The sequence below is a fragment of the Anser anser genome (genome assembly GCF_964211835.1).
Source record: "Anser anser genome assembly, chromosome: 7".
Classification (NCBI taxonomy): Eukaryota; Metazoa; Chordata; class Aves; order Anseriformes; family Anatidae; genus Anser; species Anser anser.
In genome coordinates, this window is record NC_139727.1 from 27,113,970 (window position 1) to 27,127,794 (window position 13,825).

Sequence of the window (13,825 nt, forward strand, 5' to 3'; positions counted from 1 at the left end):
TTCAACCCAGTTTCTGCTAACTTGTTTTTTTATTACTGTTTTCCATCACCATCAGGGCTAGAATGACCTTTCTTATTTTGGATCAAAGAAATACGATCTGCCCTTTGAACTAGAACTATGTTAAAGACTTGGAGATTCAAGCCTGCTTCTAAAACAATGAGATAACGTGGCTAACTGTTCCATATTTTGGAAGCAGCAGCTTACTCATATCAGCTGTAATACAGGCTGGAACTAACCTAAGTAATCATCAAGATAAGAAAATGCAATAAAGATTTCAGAATTATTCCCTGTTATACACCTTCTCTTGATTAATATTAACTTCTAATACTTCCTGTTGTCTCATATTTCTTCCATGGAATCCACACTTCAGCCCCAGGTATCTGAAGTCGTGGAAGACCACCACTATTCAACAATTCAGCATAAGGATCAAGAACTTGGGTCGCAGGATTTCACCAGCAACGATTGCTTGAAATAAGTAAATAACTAAATGGGAATTATTTAGCTAATTTTACTTCTGGGCTGCCAAAATAAGCTGAAGTAATCTCTGAATGAAACACTGACAGAGCCCAGGGTTGGAAAGCTGATGTGGATGTTACAGGTTTTCCTTTTAGATCATTTTATCCCAAAATCAGGATCACTGCTGAAGGGAACTAATACGTTGCCTTTCTCCCTCCCCCCAGGGGAAGTTCTAGTTCAGCCAGGGAGTCTCTTAGAGTACTGCTAATATTTAACAAAGGGCCAAGCATCACCAGCTAGTAGAAATGCACGCGATCACCTGAAACTATCACTCTAGTAACCACACAGCATTGCAATGCTATTACTGCCTGCGTAAAAGCAGTCAGGAGGGTTTCAGAGATCTGTGGGCTCTCCTCCCTCTAAACTCCATTTCTTATCTGATCTGATTTGGCTAACCATTTCCAACTCAGCAAGCCACTGAAGCCTGGGAGAGACGAATAGACAAATGTTGAAATAAATACATACAAATTATATTAAGGAAAATCCACAGCCACCTACATTCATCGCTAGGCACCTGCTTTTGGCCGCTGAGAAAGATGCTAGCACTCGAGATCGGTACAGGGAGCACACGTATCAGCATCAAACAGTTATCATCTAGCAAATCGTGCCTCTGGAATCAAAGTACTACGAGGGCATCACGACACTGCTCACCCCTCCTACACTGCCTACGCTGTGGTTCAGCAACCCACTACGCTGCACTGCGAGAAGAGCTGAGAACCCCCTTCTCCACACTTCCCTCCACCGCTGGGCCACCGCACGTTGCTCCCTCTGTTGCATCACTCCATCAGCAGAACTGTTCACGGACTTGTTTCTCACCAGCTGTCCCATCCCTCACCTCAAGAAAAGGGAAAAGGCGGCTTGAAATGCATGTCAAGGACAGGTTTAAGGCAGATCAGCTTTCTGAGCTACCTCCCACAAAAAACTGCGCTGGCACAACCGAAGACGCAACTGCGTGGCAGTTCTGGGTGATCTGCATCTCCTGCTGCGTTCTCACTCACCCTTCCACCAGCCATGCATTCTCGCCCTCTCCTGTGTGCTAGCACTGGTATTTGCTGGACCCCACAGCGAGCCAGTTAAGAGAGCTATACTAGGGGAGAATTATTCTACTCCCCCCAGAAGGATGACAATTTCTGCTGGCACAGCTCCCCTGAATCGGCTCACTGTGGGCAAGGGCTGTCCTGCAGTCCTCCTGTGGTTTTGCTCCCCTTGGGAACACGAGCGTAGTTTGACAAACTGTCATGAAGCCACAGCCCAGCCTATTGCAGAAACAAGAGGGAAAAGTGAATTACTTAAGCCATTTTTATTGCCAAATGCACTAGTCCAAACCACAGGCTTTATGTTTTCCGACTACTGCACTGTGTGCAATTAGCAGGACTTTCCAGGGAATGCTGCTAACACAAAGAATCCCACACACCTCAGATTTACTGTCAGAACTAAATAGGAATAGATATTTCTGACATAACAAGAATTGCCCCATACTCTACTTCCCCATATTTACCTTACGGTATTTTTTAGAGGAACAAATTCTTAAGACCTCTAAAAACAGACGACACAAAAAACAACGTTCCATCGTTTAACAGCTCAACTTCCAAGCCTCCAGGAAGGCTGTCAAGCCACTTAAGACAAAGTGGTATTTGGAGCGAGGAGTTAAGATAACAGTATAATTCCTGCTGATATCCTGGACTAGCGCAATAAGCCTTCAATAATTCTGGGAACAAAATTCAGAAACAAAAATGGGTAACAATTAACACACTTATACGACCTAACAATTTATGCAAGATTCGTACTAGGAATAGGGCAGGTCCCAAGACCTCATAAAGCTGATCAATTTGAGGTTGAAACTATTTACGACACAGTGCCATCAAGATAAAGAGTCTCATAGCACTGTTAAACTTTGGACTTTATTTTATTAAAAATGTTTTTGTACTTTACCTCCAAAAAATCCCAGTCAACTCTGTGCTTAACAGCATTCACGGTATCTTTTGTTAAACACACACGCACAGAGGGACTTTCAGAGAGGGAAATCCTTCAGAGACAAAAATTATATCAAATCTGGGTGCGAGGAAGGGATAGAGGAGAGAGCAACCCCCCAGGAGCTGGTTATTTAAATGGCTTTAGGGAGTGGAACGGGGTGTGTATGAACGATGGGGGGAGGGTATTTGTTTTAAGTTCTAGCACTTAGGGTTGCTAAGAACTTTAATAACGTAGCGTTTTCCTCCAGCCTGTAACGCAAACTTCTCTAGCTACCCACGGTTTTCCCAAATAGCAGCATAATGAACAAATAATTCTTTCGTTTCACTCCAGCACAAGATCTCCAACAGCAGCTCTGAAACTGTCATTTTAAACTGTCATTTTTTCCCCCTTCACTCCTCAAGGCTAGGCTCTGAGCAGCAGGACAGCAACGCTGGAGGATCCCAGGACCCAAGCACAAAGCAGCAGGGACGGAAGGGAAGATGAGATGACACGCTGCAAGTAGGGAGGGCAGAAAGGACTAGAACAGGTGATCCCCAGCAGGCAAGGTAAGAGGAGACGTGAAAAGGAGACAGAATTAAAATAAACCCAGCTCACGTAGAGATGGAAGCCGACGAGAGGCTCCTAACAGAGCAAAGCTAGCAGCTAGAATCAGAATTAAACCTCATAAACCGGGTCTAGAAACATCGATAACCAGTTGGAAAGAAAACCCAGCGCCTTCACGTGAAGAGGCCGTTTCTCAGCAATGCACTGCCCTTGAATTGCTTTCTGCTCAAAACAAGCTAATTGCTCGCATTAACCTGGAGTTAACAAGCATCTATTGCACGCATCTGCATCACACCAACTAACACACTTAGATGTGGCCAGGAACGTACCCGGCAGCACTTACAATTCCTGCTGCCACCAAAAACGGTGCCTTAAATCCCCGGTAACGAACCGGGATGCTGAGCTAACTGACAATAAGAGGTTTAACTCCGCGCGCAAGGAACTAAAGTGAATCTGCGAGTGTTATTACCGATTACCTACGCTGCGCAGCCCCCGGCAGCTTATGGCCATATTTGCATATTTAAAAATAAAACGAGGCTTGGGGCTCGATTAGAAGCGCTCGGGAGGCCAGGGGAGGAGAGGCACAGCGGTGAGGCGTGGGAGATGGCTCGGGAAGTTCGGCCGTGGCTGTTGTCAGACCCATTTTCCTCTCTCCGCCGACACCTACGGAATTCCCGGCCTAGCGCCGGTGCCTGCCGGTATCCCGCCACCCGCGGGCGAGGCCTCGGCTTCTCGCTGGGGAGGAAGAGAAAGGGCGAAAGCTCTTGTTTGGAACGGAGAAAGTTAGCGCAGAGCAGGGGCCGTCGGCAGGCTTCTTTTTTTTTTTTTCTTTTTTTTTTTCTTTCCCCTCCTCTAGAAAAATAAATAAACGCGAGCGCCTCGATGGCGGGGAGCCCTGCGTAACAACAGAGGCGCACAGGAGAGAGGGGAGAGAGGGGGGAAAATGGTAAATAAAGGGAGGAAGAAATTAAAAAGGAAAAAGAAAGCACACATCCTTTCGACCTCCGGCCCCGACCCGCAACTTTCCCGGTGCCGGTGCTCCCCCCCCGCCGCCATCCCCCCACCCCCCCCCCCCACCCGCTCGGTGCCGCCTCACGGCGGGCCCGGGGGGGGCCGGGGCCGGGCCCCGGGGCCGGGCGGTGACAGGCGGGCGCGGCCCGGCCGGAACCAAGTTTGAAGGGGCCGCGGGCCGGGCCGGGCCGGGCCGGGCCGGGCCGGGCGGGGAGGAGCGGGCGAGGCGCTGACAGGGGCCGCACAAAAGGGCAGGACCCCCGGCCGGCTCCCTCCCTCCCGACAAAGGGCGGGGCACGGCCCGGGCCGGGCCTCACGGCGGCGGAGACGGCGGCGGGAGGGGAGAGAAGGGGGGGGGGGGGCGGTCCCGCAGGCCGCGGCCCCGGCGGAGCCTCCCCGGTGGAGCCTCCCCCGCCGAGCCGCCGCCACCTCCGGGGGCACCGGGCCCGGCCTCCCCGTCGCGCCGCCGTCCCTCACCTACACAGTGAATGAGCTTGTGTCGCCACGAATCGAGCTGGTGGCGGACGCCGCGCCTCTCGATGGAGCACTGCTGCCGCCCGCACGGGCTCGCCATCTTCTGGGCGGCGGGGCCGGGGGCGGGGGTTGGGGGTGGGGGCGGCGGCGGCGGCGGGCACGGCCGTGAGAGAGGGGGGGGGGGGGGGGGGGGCAGGGACGGGAAGGAAGGGCCGCGCGCCCGCGCCGCGCCACGCCCACCCGGCCCCGCAGCGCCCGCCCCGCCCCGCCCCGCCCCGCCCCGCCGAGCCGCGCCACGCAGGCGCCGCCCGCCCCGCTCCGCCCCGCCGCCCGCCTCCGGGCGCCGCGCGCGTGCGCGCCGCTACCCGCCCGCCCGCCCGGCGGCGTGTGGGGGTTGGGGGGCTGCGTGAGGTGGTTGGGGGAGCGCTGAGGGGGGCGATGCTCCCCACCCCAACAGGGGTTGTTGTCTGTTGGGGGGATGTTCTGCCCTGAGGGGTCTTTGTGCCCGCAGGGGGCATCTCACACCTCAGGGGACATCCCACCCTGAGGGGTCTCTATTCCCTCAGGGGACATCTCACTCCTGAGGAGACATCCCACCCTGAGGGGTCTCTGTTCCCTGGGAGGATATCTCACCCCTCAGGGGACAGTGATCCCTGAGGGGACAGTTCACCCATGACAAGTCTGCTCCCTGAGGGGAAACCTCACCCCTGTGGGAACATCTCACCCTGAGGGGTCTCTGTGCCCTGTGGGGACATTTCACCCCTGAGGGTCCACTGTACCCTGAGGGGACATCCCACCGCTGAGGGGACATCTCACCCTGTGAGAGAGGTCACTGTTCCCTGAAGGGACATTACACCCCTGAAGGGACATCCCACCCCTGAGGGGTCTCAGTTTCCTGAGGGGACATATCACCCCTGAGGGCTTTCTGTTCCCTGAGGGGTCTCTGTTCCATAAGGGGATATACCGCCCCTGAGGGGTGAGACATCTCACCCCTGAGAGGCCGTTGTTTGCTGAGGGGACATCTCACCCATGAGAGGTCTGCTCCCTGAGGGGACATCTCACCCCTGAGGGGTTTCTGTTCCCTGAGGGGACATCTCACTCCTGAGAGGACATCCCACCCCTGATAAGTTACTGTTCCCTGAGGGGACATCTCACCCATGCAGGGTCACTATTACCTGAGGGGACATCCCACCCGCGAGGGGATATGTCACCCCTGAGGGATCTCTGTTCCCTGAGGGGACATGTCACCCCTGAGATGTCACTGTTCCTGAGGGGACATAACACCCCTGAGGGGACATCTCATCTCTGAGGGGAAATCCCACCCCCAGCAGCCGCACACTTTTCTGCCAAGAGCTGAAATCTCCTCATCTGCTCTGAGGTGTACTTACAAAGGCTGGGCCCGCTGGTGGCCATGGTTAATATGAGGTGTCACTTGGCTGCGACTGGCAGAGGCCTGCCGGTACCGCAGTCACGGCTCCCTGCCAGAACCACCGCCTGTATTTTAGCAGTGCCTGTCCACCCTTTAGCCTTGGACCCGAAGATAAAGACCTGCCCCGGCCTGGCCGCAGGCACTGTAGGGGGCTGATGGTAGAATAACACAGTTTCTGGTGGCACGTGGTTGCAGTGTAGAGACCAGGGGAAGGAACGGAGCTGCTTGGCGCCCATGCGGCGCTGTGCAGCCAGGCTCCCACGTGCCGGCCAGCCAGCCCACCTCGCGCTGACAGGAGGAAAACAGCAGCACCAGCTCCCTGCACGCTCGGGGCGTGAGCTCAGAAAGGCGAAATATCTCAGCCCAGACCCTTCCCCAAGTCTGCGGTAGAACCCGGAGCTGCTGCTGCCTGCCCTCCTTTCACACGGGAGGAAACACCTCCCCCGTGTTACATGGGTAAAGCAGGCGGGAGGGATTTGTAACCACAACTTTCCAGCAGACGTTCTCCTTCCTCTGCTGTCAAGTAGAAATACAGTTGGGTAAGCAGCAAGGCCAGAGATGAAACCCAGGAGTCACGACCTTCATTCCCACACCCCAACCACCGGCATCATTACCCTCCCTCCTGTGACCTTGCAAGCTGCACGCAATTAGGGACTTTGAAAGGCAGAGGGGTCAGAGCCGGCTGTATGGAAATGTGGTAGCAGGATGATGTCCCAGATGAGATATTTCCTGTGGAGACGGAGAAGTGTTTGTGCCACTATTCAGGGGCGATCGCGTCTGAGATATGCCGGCTGTCCTATCCCAGAACTCCAAGTGGCAGAGAACCGTGTCACGGTGCACGTGGGCAGGAGAGAAGGAGACCGGGACAGCTTGGGCTGGCTTGTCCAGCCAAAGGAAAGCAAAAACGAGATGTGGTTGCTCCACCAGCTTGAGTGGGGAAAGGAAGTAAATTTCAAGGAAGGGACAGGGCTGTCTGAAGCTAAATAGTAGCATAACGACAGATCGACTCTTAATATACGTGTGCAGAAAGTTAGGGGATGGTTTCCAACCCGTAGGAGGGAAAACTTTCGGCTCATGTCCCTGCAGCTGCAGAGCGAGGAGAGGCTGGCTGGGCCTGCTCTGGGGGGCTGCAGGACGGCCGTTTGGAGCCTCTCGTCTTTGCATCGTACGCGTGGTGCAGTCTGCTCTCAGGGCTCTGAGCTTCAGGCAGTGGCTGTTGTTGTGTGGGCCGTGACTGCAGGAGGGTATTTTAAAATACCAGCACAGGGCTGTGGTTATCTGACACAATCCCAGTGTGCTTGTCCAGTTGTTCCTGGCAGAACTGCAACAGGAGTTTTAGGGGGAGACCTCCCAACAAGCAGAAAGGAGCCATATCCCTGGAGAAGCTGCTAAAGAGGCCAACGGCTGCTGGCCTCGCATCTTATCAGTCCAGATACGCCAGGCTTAGTGCCTGCCCGCTGCATTCTTCACAAGAGCCTTCCTGCAAATTCTTACTCGCCAACTGTCTCTTGCTTTGATGCCTGCAAAACAAACGTGGTGGTGGAGAGCTCACTGGCAGCATGGTCATTGGCCATCAAGCTGTCACGGTCTCTGTTTCTTCTGCCCTCAGATCACATCCCTGCTGTGACAGGCAACTGGGTCATACGATGCTGGTCTTAGATTTATCAATCTCCACTTGAGAGGTTGATTTCTTGCAAGCAAGTCTGGGTTCTTACTCCCACCATCTCCTTTCCCAAGGCTGCCCCACATTTCCCTCCCCAGCAGCCAGTTCCCCAGCCCACCCACACCGTGCTGGAGTTCTCTGCTGACCAGCTTTTCTCCCCTGCCCTCCCCTAGCACAGTTCCACACACAGCCTCCACGTGGCCCTCCCTTTCCTAGCGTGGACAAGACAAATTTCCGTAGTTCCTCCTTCTGTGGCGGTTGGGCTCCTGCCCAGAAGGAACTAGCAGTCCTTCGGTGCATCTGATCAGCCTTGAGCATACTTTTCTTGAGCAAGCACGAACAGAATCACGTACTCTTTTCACAAAGCGCGCCTGCCCTCTGGAGAAAGCACCTCGCCTGAGAGTGCCTGAAAGTCACATCCTCTGACTTTGACTCATGAGCCTCGGTGGCTTTAACCGTTTCAGCTGTGCCTTGCAGCTAGCTCGCTGCCCTGCCTGTGGCTGGAGGTGAGCACTCCCACGGCGGAGCTAGCAGGAAGGAAGCGTGTGCTGGCTGATCACATCTCTCTGTGGTTATAGTATCTCTAGTCTTGACCCTCAGCTTTTATTAATAGAGAGTCGCAGTTTTGTTCTCTGTCTCTCTCTTTTATTTTTATTTTTTGGTCTAGGAAGAAAGGATTGCAATGCTTAGATGGCAAACTCTTAGAGATAGCCCCAGGTTTCTATTCTGCGCTGGTGCAGCACTTACCAAAAAGCATTTGATCTGCTACTGGGGCACGTTAGAGCTGTGGTCAAACATTCGGTAAGCGAGTCAGAGGTTGAACTTGTTTTCAAAACCCTGCTGTTCCCCAGCGCTAATCACAGACTGCTAGTGTGAAAAATACCAACAGTTTGGTTTTCTAACCCACTGCCAAAGAGGAAGAGGATGAGGAAAGCATGAACTACAGAGCTAGAGGAAGGGAATGGTCCTGTAACCTAAAAAACGGTTTCATTCCACAGGACTCCTGTGGGGAAAGGCAAACAGAGGGTAAAAGTCCACTTCAAAAAGAGGCAGCGACATCTGGAATCGCTAGCCAAAAGTTTTGTGCTCAGAAGGATGGAGAAGGGTGTGAAGAACAGCGGGACTGGCCTTGGGACAGCCAGCCAAAGTGATGGCAACATGGCAAAACAGTCGCAAACATAGCAGGCAGATCTGACTCGATCCCGAAGTTAGCTGGATGGCGTCTGATACACCAGAGCCTGTACCATGCTGCCAGACACCTCCGGACAGTTTTGTTCCAGCCAAAGTGGATGCACGGTTGTTTTGGTGCATCGTCCCGGCAGCCCTTCCTCTGCTTGCTCCCGCAGATGTCTCAGCACAAAATCCCAAGCTGGGCCGGGGCTCCAGCCTCCCCCCGCTCCCCGCCAGACGTGGGACGCACTGCAGTAGGAGCGTTGTTTTTCCCCTGTTTCATGGTGGCTCCCCTTTGATGTTAATTGTTTGCAGGCAAAGCTTAGTGGAGAGCGTAGCTGTTCTCTGGTTCATCTGCTGGTTACTACTGAGCTGCCCAGACCAGTGGAGAAAATGCTTTGATGTTAATGAGCTGCAGACAATTTCACTTAACACCGAGCAGGGCCTGGCATCTCCGAGGTAAAACTTTCAAGGCAGATGCTACAGCAAGTCTCTCCAACATCCGTTTTGCCATAGGAACAGAAAACACACAGAAAGGCATTAGAGCAGAAACCTGTCTTCTCACCAGGCCTTGCACCACACCTGGTATTCTTACAGCCCCAGACGTGATGGGAAGGAGGAGAAATAAAAAAATGGCCCCATGAAACGCCAATGTGATTACGGGATTTAGTGGGAACAGGATTTAACACACACACCTTCCTAAACTGCCTGCCTCTCTGATCCTGCAGCCTGAATACACAGAAATGGACAAAGGGTTTGGGGTACAAACTGCTGATTTGCAAGAATCTGGCTGCTGTGTGGCTCGCAGCAACCCCGTACTGAAAGTAGCACCTTCTCCATCAGCGCAGCACGTCTCTGAATGAAACGGGCCAGCTGCAACGAAGTGAGATTTGCACAGGCAGTCTTGAAATATCCTCTTACATTAATGCATATCCCAGTGAAACACTTCTCTCTAGACCTGCACAGGCAGCACACAGCCAAGTGCATGCAAACCTGCAGGTTAGTAACGGGGTCCTGCAGCAGGAGCCAAGCCTTTAGAGCAGGCGATAGTGAGGGGCAAAAAAGAGCACTTGGATGTGATGCAGCTTCCCCAGTTTCAGAGAGTCGTGTGCCCTCGCTAGGGCAGCACCTCATGAGCTTGAGGAGAAGCTGGATTAGAGCTCCTGCTGCAGAGAGCCGGTCTGGGAAGCAGCGAGAGGCGAGGAAGAAATCTGCCTGGTGGAAACGTGGGTACCTCAGCTTCAGGAAGGTAGCATCAAATCCCAAGTACGAAGACCGGTGAGAAAAAAAGACACAAATTCAGTTTTGTAGCCCTCTGTCAGTCATCAGCAAAGCATATATACCACATCGCGCAAACTCTGCCTCCATCCACACAGCAGAAGGTTTTGACTGAAGAAGCAAGTGGCCCGGTCCTCTGGGGAGCCCTCAGGCAAGCAGAACCGAACACAGGCTATGCCTTGTCAAGTGGAGCAACAAATGAGACCTCACTGAAGGTTAAGGAGAAACATACCTTGTTCCGAGCGACTTGGCTTAATTCCAATATATTGCCTTTGTTAAATGATTTATAGTAACGAGGGAGAGACACTATCTTCTCAGTTTTCTCGCCAGGACAGGATAGTTCCCTGCAGCAAACTTTGGATCACAGAGGTAAAACAATGCAAGCCAAGACTCAATGCTTGTCCCAGCCCTGTTCCAGGGAGGATCTCGCACAAATGTGTGTATTCCATCCTACACTAAAATAAAGTGTTAGAAGGTTTTTGGTGGTGGTGGTAGTGTGTGTGTGTATGGTGGTGTTTGTGCGCGTCTGTGTTTGATGCTGTTATTTTTACCTGGAACTTAAAAAAAAAAAAAAAAAAGGGAATGTGAAATCTCAGAGGAGGCTGTGATCATGAGCCAAAGAGAGAACACTGCAGTTCGTAAAGTCTAACCGAGTCTATGGGAAGGAAAATTAACCTTTGGCAAGACATTCAGCATTTGCTATGCAGCAAAAGTCCCTCCTGAAAGTCAGTCCATCCCTGCAAAGCTTATGGGCCATGCCTCGACACCATGGATCCAGCCAGACATCCAGCATGGCGCACAAGATGAGACTGGCAGTTGAGAGGCAGTAAAGCTGAGGACAGCACAGAAAGGAAGGGAAGGGAAATACTGGGATTTACACTGCTGTGCAGTAGTCTGCAGAACACCATGGAGTGCACACAGGGTGGATAAAGAGGGCCGCAATGAGATCCCTATTTCTGAGAGTTTATTGTCATGCATAATAGCAGCTTCACTACAGAAAGGAAAACTATTAGAGAGATCTTTGTTGAGTTTAGGATGGAATTTAGTACACAAGACAATATGTTGTCAGTAATTGTAATATTAGCATAAACAGAAAGGAATAGATTTGGAAGGTGGACAGGAGTAATGTTGGGTTTACAGCGGGTAGTTTATTGCCATTAAAGGAACGGGAAATCTGGAGGGTGGACTAGAAAACATCACCTTCGTAACAAAAGGAAGGGCTCATGCAGCACGGTGAACACTAGGTCAGCTTGTAACTGTGTCTAGGGGATAAGGGAACGTTCACCTGAAACCAGAACAGAGCTGGAAGTGCTCAGCTGTCTGCAGCAAAAAATACTTGAGATAGTTCTTTTGTCTTTAAGCAGAGAGTAAATGTAGTAATGCCATACCTCCAAAAGTCTCAGAATGGGGTTTAAAAAAAAAAAACAGAAATGAGGATATTGTAGGAAGATAATAGATAAAAACCCTTCATTTACACACAGATGCTCTCAAAATCCAAACAAATACATACAAAACTCTCAAGATGAGAGTTTGTGATGAATACAATACTGAATATTTTTCCATGCTGGATGACTCTGCAGGGTTTTGCAAGTACCCTTAATGAAACAAAGCACAGGATCACAAGGTATCTTCTCCTCAGGCTGTTGATAGGGCTGTACCCAGTACCCACAATGATCCAAAGAAAAGCAGACCCAGTTCAGTTCTGTGCTCCCTGCTCCAATACCTCTATATGCACACACTAAGCACAGCTCCTCTGCATATTACTTCCCACATAAGACAGCACACAGCTGGTCATACGTGTGATGGACGAGCCTATAAATGCCAGAGAGACAGGAGACAACAAAACATTTACTCAACCAAGCACACAGGTAGCTCACAGGAAGGCTTAGAGCATCCTAGGAGAGACACAAGGGGAACAGAGAGTTGCACCTCACAAGCTTTCTGCACCAGCAAACTGACAAAGATGCACCAAAAGGACGGATGTAAAGCATTTGGGAACTTCAAGTTGCTCATGGAAGAGGCCCCGGACCTGATATACTGCAACGACAAAGGCAGCACTCAAGAGCATCTTCAGACATTGGTGCCATGTCTCGTGTCCCACTACTGCCATGTTCAAAACTACCCTCGATGTGAAACGTATTCCTTGTGTTTGTGGTCACTGTGGAGGTGTGACGAAGGTGCTGGAGGCTCCGTGACAAATACTAATTGTGATGGCACTTGCTCAAGAACGCTAAAGCAATTCAGGTATGAAATCACTGAATTATCTGGTGCGGTGTGCAGCCTACTGCTTAAGCAGGCCCTGGTCATCAAGAAGTGAAAAGTGGCAAATGAAGTAAATAGAGACCAAGGAAGTGAGGGCATGATTTCCATACCTATCAACCTGGCAAGAATAGGTATGGGTATATAAAGTGAATGTCTTCATACGCAGTAAGCTGACCTTAACCAGTAATGATCATAAAATGCTTCTTGCCATTGCCAAAGATGAGGAGAGGGCATACAGCTGGAAAGTCTCTTTGCCTTTCTCCAAGGTGATGGAAGTTTTATTTTCAGTAACAAAGGTAGATTCAGCAAACTGAAATAGGGGCTGGTTGGAGGAAGACAGTTTCATACAGGAAAGCCCAGAGCTAGACATTGAACACGTGAATTCTATTTTTAAAAAGCAACAACATCAGAAAAAAGGAAAAAAAAAAACACAAGTCAGCGTAAGGTCTTGACATGTTTCAGGAGATTGCAAAAACAGCAGCTCAAGGCACAAAGCCACAGAAATTGATTCAGGCTACCAGGACACCATTTGCCCAGGTTCCAGAAAAAAAAAAAAAGGAAGAAAAAAAAAAAAGTAGTCTGGGATTTTGTTTAAACTACCAGGAGCGTCTACACAATGATATGTGTCTGAGTAATACCAAGCACACACTATTGACTACCTGATTAGGCCGGTGGAATGAAATACAGTTGGAGGACTTAGAGAGGTTGTCAGGGGAGAAAACATAATAATAACGGGAAATATTACCCCCATGTACACCGGGTGGATGCCATGTCAAAGAATGATGCAAAGACTGTATTTTTAGCCATCAACAGTTCTTAGAATGACCACTCAGAGGAGCGAAGTGGAGAATGAGCTCCTGAGTTAGTCATGAGGAGTGCACTGGGGGGAAGAGTCTGACATGAAAGAGTGAACGGTAACTTTGTCGTAGTGAACACAACGTGCTCAAATTCATCACTGCAGAGAGGAAAAGGCAAGAAAAAAAGTACATTGCAGTGTGATGTAACTTCAAAAAGGGAGAGGAGTACACCCTTCTTCAAAAGGGAAGAAGTATAAACTTCAGGAAAGTAATTAAGAATTTGAAAGCAGCTGATGAAGGGACAAAGTGCTTGCGAGCGACACTGAGTCCCTGTGTTTAAAGCTTTAAATATGCCGTCAGTCAAAATATGCTAACCAAAAAAAATCTCCAAATATGGCACAGTCAAACAGCTCAGCAAGGACAACATTGAGAAGTAAAAAGACATCCCTCAAGAAGTCTGTCATGGCCAAAGATAAAGCACAGAAAATCCCAAATTCTGACAAGTTAAAAAAAAAATGAACCACCACACATTTAGGCCAGCCAAAATCGTTTTTGAACAGCAGCTTGCTAAAAACACAAAGATTACTAATAAAAACATGTTTTAGACAGTAGGAGGAAGCCTACAGGGAACTGAGGGCCCTACAGCAAGCTTGGAGGGAAGAAGAGCCAAGAAAAGCGACTTCACCAGAGCCTCCAATTCCCGAATGC

General features: G+C 50.7%; 1 protein-coding gene across 3 annotated transcripts in view; it reads right to left on the minus strand.

Annotated features, from left to right (window-relative positions):
- The window catches only part of LCOR (ligand dependent nuclear receptor corepressor), a 59,246-nt gene extending 54,560 nt beyond the window's left edge, over positions 1–4,686 (minus strand). Inside the window, exon 1 of one of the 3 annotated variants that reach the window (XM_083844025.1) lies at positions 4,522–4,686. In XM_083844025.1, the coding sequence (XP_083700151.1) occupies positions 4,522–4,618 (97 nt within the window). In that variant the 5' untranslated portion in view covers positions 4,619–4,686. The remainder of the gene's footprint in view (positions 1–4,521) is intronic. The other 2 variants (XM_083844026.1, XM_083844027.1) reach the window with 2 other exon arrangements.
- Between the last annotated feature and the right edge of the window lie 9,139 nt (positions 4,687–13,825).